Source organism: Equus asinus, chromosome 23, assembly GCF_041296235.1.
Source record: "Equus asinus isolate D_3611 breed Donkey chromosome 23, EquAss-T2T_v2, whole genome shotgun sequence".
NCBI classification, from domain to species: Eukaryota; Metazoa; Chordata; class Mammalia; order Perissodactyla; family Equidae; genus Equus; species Equus asinus.
The window spans coordinates 50868008-50882867 of NC_091812.1; the positions used below are offsets into that span (position 1 = coordinate 50868008).

Here is a 14860-nt window from a genome sequence, read left to right on the forward strand (position 1 = left end):
TGCACTTGAGCATCAAGTATCACACTGCGTGCCTCTCCCTGAGGTAGCCAAGTCAGTTTACCCTAGTGATTCTTGTTGAATTATGGGTAATCTGAATAAAAGAGAGGACCAGAGAATCACTCCTCTCTTCCCTATAACAGAGAGAAAGGCCCTACAAATTAGCTAAACACTTTGGCCATCATCTTAGGCCACCACTCCAGGCCTGGAAAACCCCATCTGAGGCAGCAGAGCAGCCAGGACACCAGTGAATGCACACAAGACAGCTCATTGTTAGCGAGGGAGCATGAGACCACCCTCCACCTCCACTCCACTTCCTCCCACTGAGAGCTTGGGAACAGTAAGTGCCTAAGGGGCCATAATGAGGGCTGTGGAGCTGGGTGTTACAAAGTAGACTGCAGGTAAATTTTGCTCATCAGATTCAAGGACAACTAACAGGTACACAGGAACTCCTTGAAGATGTCTGTGTCCTCAACAGTAGGCTGCCCATTAAGGGCAACACAGCCCTTGCCCCAGGGGCAAAACCTAGCTCCAACTCAGGGAAAGCACAGGACTAAAGGTCCGGCTCTTTGACTATACCTGGGTTTGACCCCATTTACCAGGATTTGACATTCTAAACATGTTCTGGACACATGGCCCAGAGTTCTGTGAGTAACTTTGTGAGCTGGGTCAGCAGGCTGGGTGGTGCAAGGGATGGAGATTTCTGCTCCCTGGAGACCCTGTGAATTGATGCCACAGACTTCCGTCTCCCAACTTACTCAGAACTCTGCCTCCTATGTCTTCTATGCAGACCATGTTAGAAGGTTTGTCCTAACTGAAGCCTGTTTACCAGCGTGTCAACCACAGGGAAACTTCCTAAAGAATTAAGGCTGTCCCCATCTTAGTCCACTCAGGCTGCTATTACAAAATACCATAGACTGGGTGGCTCACAGGACAGAAATTTATTTCTCATAGTTCTGGAGGCTGAGAAGTCCGAGATCAAGGTGCCAGCCCATTCAGTTCCTGCTGAGAGCTCTTTTCCTGGCTTGCAGACAGCTGTCTTCTTGCTCTGTCCTCACATGATGGGGAGAGAGAGAGCTAGCTCTCTGGTCTCTATAAGGGCAGTAATGCCATCATGAGGACTCCACCGTCATTACCTCATCTAAACCTAAATACCTCCAAAGAAATGCCACCACATTGAGGGTGGTTAGGACTTCAACATATGAATTTGGAGGCACACATTCAATCCATAACACCCCTAGAGGACAGAGCCTGTCCTTTGGACAGACTTCCAAAGATAGTTACCCCCAGCTCTCTCTCACAAGATAGTCAACTTGGATTGAGAAGGGAGCAGAGTCCTTTCTTTTTATCTTTCTTCTTCTCTGGTGCTACTGATACATAGTTCCGTGTTCTCTTGGTCTAAGAAAATACACAGGCTTCAAAAAACTACAGGCTTGCTCTCTGCATATAGTGTCAACTCTGGGAAGGATCCCGCAGCTCACTCTTGTCTGGTTCATGAAGCTAGTAACATTTTGTAGCTTGTAGCTTTTTATCAAAGTGTCATATTGTTACCCCAGCCCCTGGCCCCATATGACATTAAATCTATACAGAAAAGTACACATATCATAAAGGTACCAGGCTCACCAAACCAGCCCCAGGTCAAGAAACAGAGAATTACCAGTGGCCAAGCCCTCCCCTCTACTCTCAGTCACAACCCCTCCCCATCCACCCCATCCTCTCAGAGGAACCCCCAACCTGACGACTAATAGCATAGATTGATGTTGTCAGTTTTTGTTTTTTACTTACAGAAATGATTTCATACAGTGTATATCCTTTTGTGTCTGGATTTTCTTACTCAGCATCATGTTTGTTTCACATAGTTGTCAATCATTCGTTTTTGTTGGTGTGTAGATTTGGTTCTTACGTCTTTATAATGTTTTCTCCAAAGACTCTGGGTGCTCTCCTCCCGCCCTGCCAAGTGCCCTTTGTCAGCTGCCTGCTTCCTCTTCTTTTAACCGGCCTGCCTCTTCCTGCCTCGTCAGTGTAAGTTTTAAAAGGCAAAAGATCTCAAGACAACCAAGAAGTCTGAGGCATTATTTAGTTTGGCCAAAGGATGGTAGAAGACGCCCCGGCAGATGCTTCCTGCGGAGCAGCCCAGGGGAGGGCCGGCCTAGAGACCATAAATGCCTCTGGGCTCACCTGAATGTGTTGAGCCCATGAGTTTATTTTTTTTTCTTCCTAGGTGTGCCTGAAGCTGAAGTCACTTGGTTCAGGAATAAAAGCAAACTGGGCTCCCCTCACCATCTGCATGAGGGCTCCTTGCTGCTCGCAGACGTGTCCTCCTCGGATCAAGGCCTGTACTCCTGCAGGGCAGCCAATCTGCACGGAGAGCTGACTGAGAACAGCCAGCTGCTGATCCTAGGTAAACGCCTGGAGGCCAGCTGCCCCTGGGGGAGCCACTGGGGGAGACTGTCCAACCCACCCTCCACCTCCTCTTTTCCCTGATCCAGTTGAGTGCATAATGGTGAAATCAATATCCCTTCCCTTCTCCCCGCCTTAGGGCCTTCGGATAGAAAGAGCACAGACTTTGGGGCCAGGCAGACATGAGTTTGAACCCTGGCTCTACTGCTTACTCACTCTGTGCCCTGGGGCAAGTCACTTAACCTTGCTAAGCTTAGATGCTGTCTCTGTGGGGAAACTTGCAAAAGGAGGATTGCCCGCCCACGTGGGGTGGGGGAGGGTTAAACAGGGGAACCAAAAGTAAAGCAGTTATTCTTCACTCCTCCTGTGTGAAGGACCTTTTGAAGAATCAGATGAAAACTATAGATTACACCCTTCAGAAAAATTCATACATGCAAAATTTTTTCATGTAAGTTCAGGAAGTTCATAGTCTAGTCCACCTAAAGTCTGTTCGGGCTGCTAAAACAAACTAGCAGAAACTGAATAGCTTATAAACAACAGAAATTTAATTCTCACACTTGCAGAGACTGAAGTCCAGCATCAGGGTGCCAGCACGGCCAGGTTCTGGTGAAGGCCCTCTTCCGGGTGGCAGATGGCTGCTTCTTGCTGTGTCCTCATGTAGCAGAAGGGACCAGCCAGCTCCTGGGGCCTCTTTTATAAGGGCATAATTCTCATGACCTAGTCACCTTCCAAAGGCCCCACTACTTCATACTGTCACCTTGGGGGGTTAGGATTTCAACATATGAATTTAGGGGGACACAAACTATAGCATCCCCAAACGTAAGAACCCTGATTAAAGAGTCTAGCACAGTTCCTGGCATAAAATAGGTATTTAAAAATAACCATTGCTGGGACACCATCCCCTAATCGCTGTTGCCCTGTGCTGGACTCAGCCATGTTACAAGCTATAAGTCTTTTATCCCCTTGACTAGAAATCCTTTGTTTCGCTTCTCCACGGAATCCGGGAGTTGGTGGAATAGAGCAAAAAGGCTTGTTTTTGTCTTACTTTTTTTTAAAAAATGCACTTATGCCAGCTTTCTCACCAAGAGAAAGCTATCGTTCTAAGAAAGAAAAAAACGGAAATGTGAGAAATATGAATAATTACACACCCCACATATACATTACGGACTTCCTCAGGGAAAAATAATTGAACTTTCTGCTTGTATTTTCACACCCCAAATTGATATTGTACAAAAGCAGAGGGTCCCTAGCCCCTGCCCACTCAGATTTCAGAGAGGTGCAGATGGGTTTTCATCTCACCAGTGGCTGCATAAACCTCCAGTCATCTTAGGAAGCCACAGAAAATTGGCCTAGGAAGGATGTCATTTGTTTTGTGTTGAGTTTCATCTTGCTGAACTACTAGTATGGAGCCCCGGGTCCAGAGACTATTGCCCCATGCTGAGTTATGGTGCTTACTGTGGGTTTTTCCTCCCTAATTTCCCTTCCTCATTGCCCCTGCTAACAGAAATAAAAGCCTAGGGTGTGTAGCAGCTACTGTAGCTTTGCCAATGACGTGTGTATGTTCTACGAGCCAATTCTTTCAACATTCCGACTCCGATTCAGTGTGACCGCGAACGTGGAGTTTGAACAGCATAACATCTTCCCATTTTAATCAAACTTGACGGGAAAAAAATCGCTATGTAGACTCTCAAGTTTAGGGCTTTTCTTGATCAGAAGTCTTGATTTAGCAATCAGAGTTTGTTAATTTTTATAAGTAATGTCTGTCTTTCTTTTAAAGCAGCCAAAAATGTGGCTTAATTTTTTAACTGAGGGATTTTGTGTATAAAGCCGAGGTCTCATACCAAGTTCTGTGACTTAACCTGTAGCATGGAGACTTGAAGTGTAATGAGACGGACTGTCATTCATTTATTCATATAGCCATTGGATGAATATTCATTAAGCGTTGCCTCTAAGTTCCATGGAGAACTTTAGGATAAATATAAGACAGGACCTCTGTCCTCGGAGAACTTACAGTTCCCCTGGGAAGATCAAATGGACATGCACCAAAGAAGAAAAGTATGATAGAAGCTGTAAGGACATCAGGAGGGGCCAACATTTGTCCCAAGGAGTTCTGATGGTTTTGAAGATGAGACATAACCTCCCGTTTTGGCTCTTAGCAAATAAGCAAAGGCTTCTTGAGTTTTAATATTCTTGAAGGACTATTCAATATTCAATTGCAATATTGAAGGAATTCAATTTCCCTCAATGTTCTTAAGGGAATATTAAAAGGATGGGAGGGAGAGTTTGGGTTTGAGTAGACTATCACCATCACTTCCTAAAATCATTGTATTTCAGAGTAGAAAGAGATCTTGGAAATGATACAGTTCCTCATCATTTTACAGATTAACGTGACTTGCCCAAGTTAGTGCATGACAGAGCCACAGCTCAAACTGAGGGCTCCTGAACCCAAGCGTGATGTTTTTACCCTACCCCATATAAAGGATGTTTTTGAATTATATATTATTTATAATATATATATAATGTCTTTACAATTTTTTAATATTGTATAGATATAAAAATCTCACTCTCATTGTTTTCTGTATGCAGTGGTCTTTGGCAGGCAGAGGCAGAGTAGACAGAAGGTATGTTTCTGAAGCAGACTGTGGTGCCATCATGACTTATTTGCCATCCCTAACAATAACCTAACAAGGTGACAAGCACATAGTAGGCCCTCACTGAACACTGTTGAAATGACCATCAATTACAAGAGCACCACTCCTGCTCCTCTTTCCTCTCCAACAAGTGTTGGAGAAAGAGTGGCAGTTGGTCTTGGGACTGTGAATTGCAGTCCTTCGGGAGATGCCAGAAGACGGGGCACAGGATCCTGCTTCTCTTCCAGGAGAATCTGAGGTCATGCCCCTGCGAGGTTCGGTAGGTGCTTGCCTCTTTACTTGTCCAGTGAAAATGATAAGCAAGCCACTATATTTCCCATTTTTGTCACTTTGGGCTTGGTTAACTGTGACCCCTGATGACTTCAACCCTCACTCCTTATAAGATCCAGAGTAACAAATCATCCCTGTCCTGGTCCTATTTGGGCATAAAAATCCAGACCAAAATGCAAATTAACTTCATAAATGGACCCTTTTCTTTATTAAAAAAAAGCCACTCATAGGCTCCTTTTAATAAGAAATTCCTGTAGTGTATCCCTATCTGTGGGGCCAATAACAAATTACCTCCCTCTGAAGGATGTTATAAGAGTTGAATGAAAACTATTGAGCACAGGACTTGGTATATAGTAACTGCTGAAGAAGTGTTGGCTTTTTTAGTGTCTTTATAATATAGATTAATTTACCTACAAATTTGTAGGGGCCCAATGATACTGTGATATAAAGCAGTAGACAGTAAGGAACTCCTGAAATCAACAGGCCTGATTCTTATTACTGACTTTATTGTTTCAGACATCAAATATTAAGTTTGAAATTCAAACTCACCTTGATAGGCACACCATCTCTACAGGAAAAATGATGTTAAAAGGCAACACCAATAATGCCTGCCTGCCACAAAGACACACTTATGCACATGCCCACCTCTTCGTCTCCCCTTAATACAGCCTTTATGCATTAACCTGCCTGGTTCATGATCTGCTTTCACACAGATCCCCCCCAAGTCCCCACACAGTTGGAAGATATCAGAGCCTTGCTTTCAGCCACTGGACCGAACCTTCCTTCGGTGCTGACATCTCCTCTGGGAACACATCTGGTCCTGGATCCTGGGAATTCTGCTCTCCTTGGTGAGTCCAACCCTCTGGAACATTGGGCAGAAATCCAGGGCTGGACAGGATTTATGGATGGGTGACTGCTTGCAGGTGGGAGGGAGGCAGCAGTGGGGGGTGGCCAACAGGAAATCACTAAATTGCCTACAGAATCCAGACTCACCAGTGGAAACTTGGCTGACTTTCCCTATGAGGTGAGTGCAGTTCTTAGTCTGGACTCTCTCGTCTAGATTCCAGCGTGGCTCCTTTCTGAATCCTCTTGGGCTGATGCCACAGCCCAGATACTCTCAATCAGATTGACTCACTGAACAGGGAGTAAAGTAAAAAGCGCTGAAAAACAGCTCCTGTATCTCCTCTCGCCTTGCCAACAGCACCACAGGAGACCCCCATGACCTTCTCCCACCTAAATTAGAGCTATAATCAGCTTTCCAGGAGAAAGCTGCAATGTCAGCACCTCCCAAAAGCCAGGTAATCTATTTAGCCCAGCTTTCTGTAGGTAGGACCTAAAACCAACCCAGACAGACTCCTCAAGGCAAGTGTTTAAATAACTTCACCAGGTGTAACTTCCCTAGGATGTGTCATTGGGCACCTTCACCAAGTTATTACCACGTGGCTGGTGTTCTTTGGTAGCAGAAAGTCATGCAAGGGCATCCAAGTCCTGGGCCCGACATACCAGAATCATGGAGATGCGAGGGGAACTTCTACATTCCCACCATGGAGATGGTAATGGTAGAAGAGAAGTATTCCTCTGCCTTCAAAGGCCTGAATAAAAAGCAGGCCTACAAAATGGAGAAAATCTTCATGCTAACTGCATGTCTTCCCAAGTGTCGGTAATAGGAACAAGAATTATTCCATTGGCTCAAAGTGGAAAGTTTCTCTACTCTTCTCCTCATCAACTAGCAAGAAATAGGAGGCCAGTGGGTTCCTGGTCATACTAGAGATGACTTATCAACATAGCCACAGGGCCTGTAGGATTACAGCACACAAAGATTACTTTCCCTTGTCATTCTCATCTGAAATTAGCAAAGAATGCTCATAGTGTATGAGCATATGGAAAAAGCTTCTGATTCCTCTGTTTCTGATCTGGGTAAAAATAAGACACAGATATAGTAACAGGCCACCCTATTCTGTTTCCCGTAACTTATACAAGCTTGGCATTGAGTTGTTCCACATCAAGTTGATGAGAATTCATAGAAGTTTCAAATTGCTTATTTTTTTTTTTTTTTGGCTTATAAATGGCAAAGTTATTCCAAATTAAATGTGTGCAGTGTAAACCTTTTTATTTTAGATCCATCACGATGAAGAATTGTCATAACTATTCATCACAGCCCAGTCACTAGCAGGGTATACAGCAATTGTTTATTTTCAAGTTCAATAACTCTTGGGTCACTCAGGTGCTGTTTGGCATGCGGGAAAAGTTAACCTCATATTTTTCCATGATAGCTTTACTTTATTTCTGCCTTATTCTGGAACCATATTTTGTCTCATTTTAGCCATGGGCAATAAGAATTTATTTTGCTTTATGATGCTGCATTCCATTACTAGTTTATGATGCTTTGTTACCTTAGACTGGTATTTAAATCTGTTAAGAGAAACCTTGTACTCTAGTTCACATCCAGACTGCTCCATTTGAATGAGACAGCAAGTCAACCTCCAGAAGGTGCCTCAGTGTAACTGTGGGGGCAAATGGACTCTCATGGTGAGCGTCAATGTCTCGCCAACACTGTAGAACTAGGAGAGATCCACATGGAATTGTGGAGATAAATTAGGGAAGGATGTCAAGTATCGGGCTCTGAGAAGTAGGTCACTTGAGACAGACCAGAGCCTCATTGTTATGCTCTGCAGCTGAGTACTGAAGGATGGGTGGGAGTCAAATAGGCAGAAAGGAAGGGAAACAGGCACTCAAGGTAAAGAAGATGCCACGAGCCTGGAGATAAAAACGTGTGAGATGTGTATCAGGTGTCTGTTCAGAAACAGCTGTAAAACACCACTGCCTTAAAACTGATGACAGGCAGCTAAACTGGGATAGAAACTAGGCCATCAAAAGGAGCAAGGCTCAGCTAGAGCTTGTCCACTCAGATTTGGCTCACAGCCTTACCTCAAGCATTCTAATAGCCTCCCTCCATCTCCTCCCCAGCAAGCGCCTCATCCTGATCTGTTAGTCCATTTGTTCCCATTTGGACCAGCTCCCATCCCTAGCGCCTACTGATGGGCCTTTTAGACAAGAGTGCATGCTCTGGGTACAAGAAATAGGCCAAGGAAGCGATTCTGTGTAGAGTTGCTGAGAACATAGAACAGTGAATGGCGTAAATTGTGGAGGACCTTGATTATTAGACTAAGGAAGCAGATTTACTTGTGAGAATTACTGTGTAAATTTACTAAGGAGATTTACTGTGTGGGAAATGGGGACAGACCTTGAAAGGATTTTTAAGTAGGAGAATAATATAGTTAAAGTCATATTTGAAAGAATTAATCTCACATTCCATAAGAGTAATCAAAAGTGGGAGAGATTTAATGAAGAAACACTATTTTGAGAGAACAGATATTCGAGATCAGGATGGAAATATGTGGCAAAGATACTGTTAATCACCCCTTCCACAGCTAAGATGTCTCTAATCAATCACGACACTGTCACTCAGTCCAGGCACTGCCTTGGGATTCATTTTAACATTCCCGCCAAACATGGTGGCAGCTGATATACGGGATGAAAGCCATTTGCCAACACTGTTGTAGTCAGTAAATGCTGAGATTCCTGTGTATGTATTTCTCCCATCTACGAGATTAGTTGGCTACAACAGATTCAGAGAACTTCGTGGTTCTGTGGCACAGGGGCAATAACTCGTGGACCTTGATTCTCGCGTTTTCACGGGAGGAAGGGGACAAGGAAGATTTGGGGTTTTTAAAGCCACATATCAGAAGCCTTAGGTCTTCTCCATTAAGGCTTGAGTGTTGAGATTCCCAGTAGGTGAGTCTATTCTAGAAATAGCTGTTTTAGTTTTCCGACACTCTGGCACTGATTTCACTTCAAGCCACTGCTGTACCTTTCAAGAAGCAATTTTGATTGAGTGACACATGAATGGGCCCATCTGAGCCTCACTTTCCATAACTGTAAATGAAGACTTGGGACTAGTGAGTGCCTTGTTGCTCTCGCACTCTTTGCTATATGACACAGACGTGGAAGATGCCCAGTGGAGGCTCAGCCATGCCGAGTGGACCCAGCCTAAATGGATCCGTTGTCCTAGGCAAGACAGGTGCTAACTTGTTTTGTCCTTGTTTTATAGCTGTCCTTTCTGCAGGGAGTGCCGTCTGCTCTGTAGGGCAAGGCCCATGCCACCACCTTTAGTGGTCCAGGCCCAGGTCGGTGTCACAGGGCAGCAGCATCTCAGGCCTCTCTGCAGAACCAACACCTTTTTGCAGCCTTCTGTTAATGGTGGGTTTTTTTCAGCACTAAGACCCAAAACTAATATTTCTCACAGTATCATTTATAGGTTATTAGCACTGATATTTTCTGAAAAGTAACTTTTATTGGAGTTTTTATTATAAGAGCAATACATCTTCATTGTAAAACAAATAAAAATAGAAGCAAAAAGAAGAAAATAAAAATTTATCTATAATTACCTAGCCCAGAGGTAACCAGTGCAAGTGTCTTTTTCCTAGCACATTATACATATCTTTTTGTCTAAAATGAAATCATACTCTATATACTGCTTCTAACTTTTTCACTGAGTGGTGCATAACCAGCATCTTTCCATGTCTCTAAATATTCTTCTACAGTTTCAGGGGGGTTTTTTGTTTGTTTGTTTTGCTGAGGAAGATTCACCCCTGAGCTAACATCTGTTGCCAATATTCCTCTATTTTGAATGCAAGCCACTGTCACAGCATGGCCACTGATAGACTAGTGGCGTAAGTCCTCACCTGGGAACCGAACCTGGGCCACCACAGTGCAGCGTGCCAAACTTAATGACTAGGCTACCAGGGCTGGCCCTACAGTTTTATTTTTGATGGCTTCCTATCTTATTCAACCAGTTCTCTAATGTTGAACTTTTAGATTCTTTGCAGTCTTTTGCAATACAAAAACATAGATACGATGAATATTCTTATTCCTAAATCCTTGTGTACATTTTTGTTTACTTAAGATCAATTTCTAGAAGTGGAATTATTGTGTCAAAAGTTTTGTATATTTTAAGTTTTTGCTATATGTTGTCAAATTGCCCTCCAAAAACGTTTTCCCCATTTATATGTCTACCAGCACTACATGAAAATTCCCATTTCCCCAAAATAATTATCAACACTGGTTTACATTTACCATTTTAATTGATGAATTCACAGTAGTATAAAATAAAATACAAAAAATGGTATATTTTGTATTTTTATTCATTTGATTATGAATCTCAATAATTTTTATTTTTATTGTTTATCAATCATTTACATTCATTTATGAATTGCCTGTTCAGGTCCTTTCTTCATTTTTTGATAGATATTTATCATATTTTATTGATTTGTAAGATACAATACATATTTATACATGTTTGACATATATTTGATGTTAGTTTTTTAGCAGGCTATTGAGAGATAATTGCCATATAAGAAATAATATGTATTTAAAGTCTAAAATATGATGTTTTGATATGTGGATACACATATGAAACCATCACCACAATAACATAATGAACATACTCATCATCCCCACAAGTTACCTCCTGCCCTTTGTAACCGTTCCTTCCTTCACCTGCCCAACCCCACTCCCACCCCAGGCAACCACTGAGGGGCTGTCAGTATAGATTAGACTGTATTTCCAGAATGTTATAAAAAAGGAATCATCCTTTTGGGGGGTTTGACTTCTTTCACTCAGTACAATTATTCTGACATTCATCCGTATTGTAACAGGCATCAATACGCATTGCTTTTTATCGTGGATTAGTGTTCCATTGTCAGATATGCTACAGTTTGTTTAATCTCTCACCTCTTGAGGGACAGAATGGTCATTTCCCATTTCTGCTTATTACAAATGAAGCTGCGGTACTTATTCTTGTACTAGTCTTTGTATGAACACATGCTTTCATTTCTCTTGATTAAACACCTAAGAGTGAAACAGCGGGATCACATGGTAGGTATATATTTCACATTTTAAGAAACAGCCCAACTGTTTTCCCAAGTGGTGGTACAACTTTCCATTCCTACAGCAGTGTATGACAGTGCCAGTTTTTCTACATCCTCACCAACACTTGCTATAGTCAGTCCTTTTAATTTTAACATTCTACTAGGTGTGTAGTGGTTTCTTGTAGTTTTAATCTGTATTTTCCTAAAATCTAATAGTGTTGAGCTTCTTTTCATGTGCTTATTTGCCTTCCTGATTTCTTCTTTGGTGCAATATCTATTCAATTTTTGCCATTTTTTTAATTGGGTTTTTTTTTTGTTTACTTATTATTGAGCTTTAAGAGTTCTTTATATATTTTGGATGCAAGTCTTTTAGCACATATGTGATTTCCAAATATTTTGTCCCAGTCAGTGGCTGTCTTTTCACTCTTAGTGCCTTTCAAACAGCAGAAGATTTTCATTTTGATGAAGTTCAACTTATGAATTTTGTCTTTTATAGATTGTTCTTTTGGCGTCATATTTAAGAAATCTTTGCCTACTCCAAGGTCTCAAGGATTTTCTCCCATGTTTTCTTCTAGAAGTTTTATAGTTCTAGGTTTTGCAGTTAGGCCTATCATTTATTTTGTGTTCGTTTTTATATACAGTGTGAGGTATATACAGAAGTTCATTTTTATGCATATGGATACTCAACTCATTCCACTACCATTTGTTGAAAAGATTATTCCTTCTCCACTGAATTGCCTTTACACCTTTGTGGAAAATCAGTTGCCCTTATATGTGGGTATATTTCTAGACTATTGTTTCAATGATATGTCTCTTTACACCAATACCACATTCTACCCAATGCCCATGAATCATGAGCTTTTCCAGTCTGGACGTTGGGAACAGGTACTATTCCCTACCCTGTGGGGACACTGGAAACTGGTACCTGTAATTCTTTCCCTCTCCCTGCCTCAGGTAGTTCTTCATAAGCATGCACTGATCTGCATTCTGATGAATAGTCAAAGGGGATCTTTTGCAGATTTCTGGAACTCATTCATTCATTCATTCATTCATATTCTCTCTCTGCAATTCTCTCCTTTCTTTTTTTTTCGGTGAGTAAGATTGTCCCTGAGCTAGCATCTGTGCCAATCTTCCTCCACTTCACATGCGGGATGCTGCCACAGCATGACTTGATGAGCAGTGTGTAGATCCATGCTAGGGAGTAAACCCGCAAACCCCAGGCCCCCGAAACAGCACGTGAACTTAACCATTATGCCCCACATTCTCTCCTTTCTGGTACTCTGTTCTGTGAACTCTAGCTGCTTTGTTGGTCTCCCTGTACTTTCAGCTTCCTCTTCTAAATTCAGGGAGTCCGCTGGGCTCCACCTGGGTTTCCCTATGCTGCAGCCTGGAAACTCTCTCAAGGCACTAAGCTGGGGCAGCACAGGGCTCACCTCATTTAGTTTTCCACTCTTCAGGGATCAGTGTCCTTCAATGCCTAATGTCCAATGTCTTGAAAACTCTTGCTTCATATATTTTGTTCATTTTTTTTATTGTTTAGGCAAGAGGGTAAATTCAGTCTCTCTCACTCCATCTTGGTCAGAAATGGACAGACATATATATGTGAGTGTGTGTGTGTATTTTTATGTATATATGAGGGCATATGAATACCTATACATGCACATATATACATGGCACGTATGTTTTAAATATTTTCCTAGACCAAGCTGATACCCAAATTTGATAATCATGTTCTAGAATTGTTACATAGATGCTTTTAAGAGATAATGTCTCCCAGGATTGGCAAACTATGCCCCATAGGCCAAATCTAGTTCATCACTTGTTTTTGTAAATAAAGTTTTATTGACATGAAGCCACACCCATTCATTTACCTATGTCTTGTCTATGGCTTCTTTCATACCACAATGACAAAGCTGAGTGCTTGTGACAGAAACCCTACAGCCCACAAGCCTAAAAGATTTCTTATCTGTCCCTTTACAGAAAGTGTTCGCTGACCACTGATCTGGTCCATTCATCTTATTATGTAGAAAAGATCCCGAGGTCTATGGCAGGGATCACACGTCTCCTGTTTCGGAAGAGGACCACACTCTTCCCACTGTAGCACTCGGTCCTGTGTCCTGTCACTGGGTTAGGCTTTCTCCATGAGGTAAAAAAGCCTAAAAGAAGAAATCAAACATAACTTACAGGAGTAAAGATCTTCCTCAGGAAGTTCAGGAAAGAGAAGACCTGTATTATAAAGGCCTTGGATCTTTGTCAGATGACCTCATGTGCCTCCAGTAACAAAACAGGTGGCTTAAGCAAAGCAGTTCAGTAGCTTTAACCAGCATGTCTTATTTAGGGCCAGAACCTGTTAGACTGTCTTATAGAATATATACATAAGGTTTGGTCTGCCCTGTATTTAGTCACAAACTCTCCTTTGGGAGTGAGCAAGCTGCAGTGCCCCAGTCAGGGGGACTCCTCGTGTCATCTCTGCTAGAAACTCATGTCACTGAGAGCCAAATGGCACAAGCTTTTTCTCGTGCCTTGTGATTTACCAAGAGGAGAGGGATGCAGGCATGTAAACCTGAGTTCGTTTACAGAGTAAAGTTTTTCCATGAAAGAAGTCATTGTGCCTGGCCCCTCTCCCCAGCCAGGGGCTCAAGGGTCACAGCCAGCACAAACAGCAGCCTCTCAGCAGCATCGCCATGCTCCCCAGGGCCCTGCACGTGTAACAGCACTGCTTCTCAGAGCCTTCCAGCCTGGAGAAGCCAGGCAGTGAGGCCAAGGCCCACACACAGCTGTCAGGCAGTGGTGTTTTCCTTCTGACCACCCAAGACAGGTGGCTTGCACAATTTTTTCTCTACTCATTTGAAGTGCTGAGAATTGCAGGGCCTGGCTGGCATGAGATGCAGTTCCAGATATCTCTGCTAAGAGCCATGTTCTTGTTGACCCAAAATCTTATGCAAAAAGGTGAAAAAAACCTTTTCTTCCAACACCGAAGTTGTGACTGGGCTGCTCCTACAAATCAGATCACGCCGATGAGGGAGCTGTGGCTAGAATGCATGGGACCCAGGTCTGGAGTCTAAGGTGGAGCTTACAGTCATTGTTCACATGTAAACCCCTCAAGGTAGGAGGGTAGATCAGAAAACAATTTAATTTTCAAAGTTGAAAGTCTTGGTAAAGAGGCTAAGAAGGAAATATCTCAAGATAGATCAATTTACTCATTCAGTAAATATTTGTTGAGTGTCTCCTATGTCCAGGCACTGTGCTGGGGGCCAGGGATACACATTAAGTCAGACAGACAAACCTAGTCCTCATTCATTCATTCAAGAAAAATTTATTGAGCATTTACTATGCACTCGGCACTGACCTAGATACTGAGGATACAGATGGACGTGGCTGCCCTTGTGCAGTTTGAATTTTAGTGGGGGCACTTCAAGTCTGGTGAGAAAAGTAATTCAAGTAGGAGGACTGTGATAAAAAGAGGAAGAACTGGGCGCTTTGGGGGCATGTGAAGGACAGCATCCCTGGTCTGAACTTTAGGCAAGGTTTCTCTCAGAAGGGGGTATCTGAGCTGAGATTGGGAGGGTGAGTGGAAGTTACCCAAGTCAAGAGAGGGCATTCCTGGCAGAG

General features: G+C 42.8%; 1 protein-coding gene across 3 annotated transcripts in view; it reads left to right on the plus strand.

Moving 5' to 3' along the window:
- ADAMTSL1 (ADAMTS like 1) overlaps window positions 1–14860 on the plus strand; it is an 852153-nt gene that overhangs the window by 783367 nt on the left and 53926 nt on the right. For all 3 annotated transcript variants that reach the window (XM_070495595.1, XM_070495594.1, XM_014845577.3), the window contains 2 exons: window positions 2219–2398; window positions 6032–6166. In XM_070495595.1, the coding sequence (XP_070351696.1) occupies window positions 2219–2398; window positions 6032–6166 (315 nt within the window). The remainder of the gene's footprint in view (window positions 1–2218; window positions 2399–6031; window positions 6167–14860) is intronic.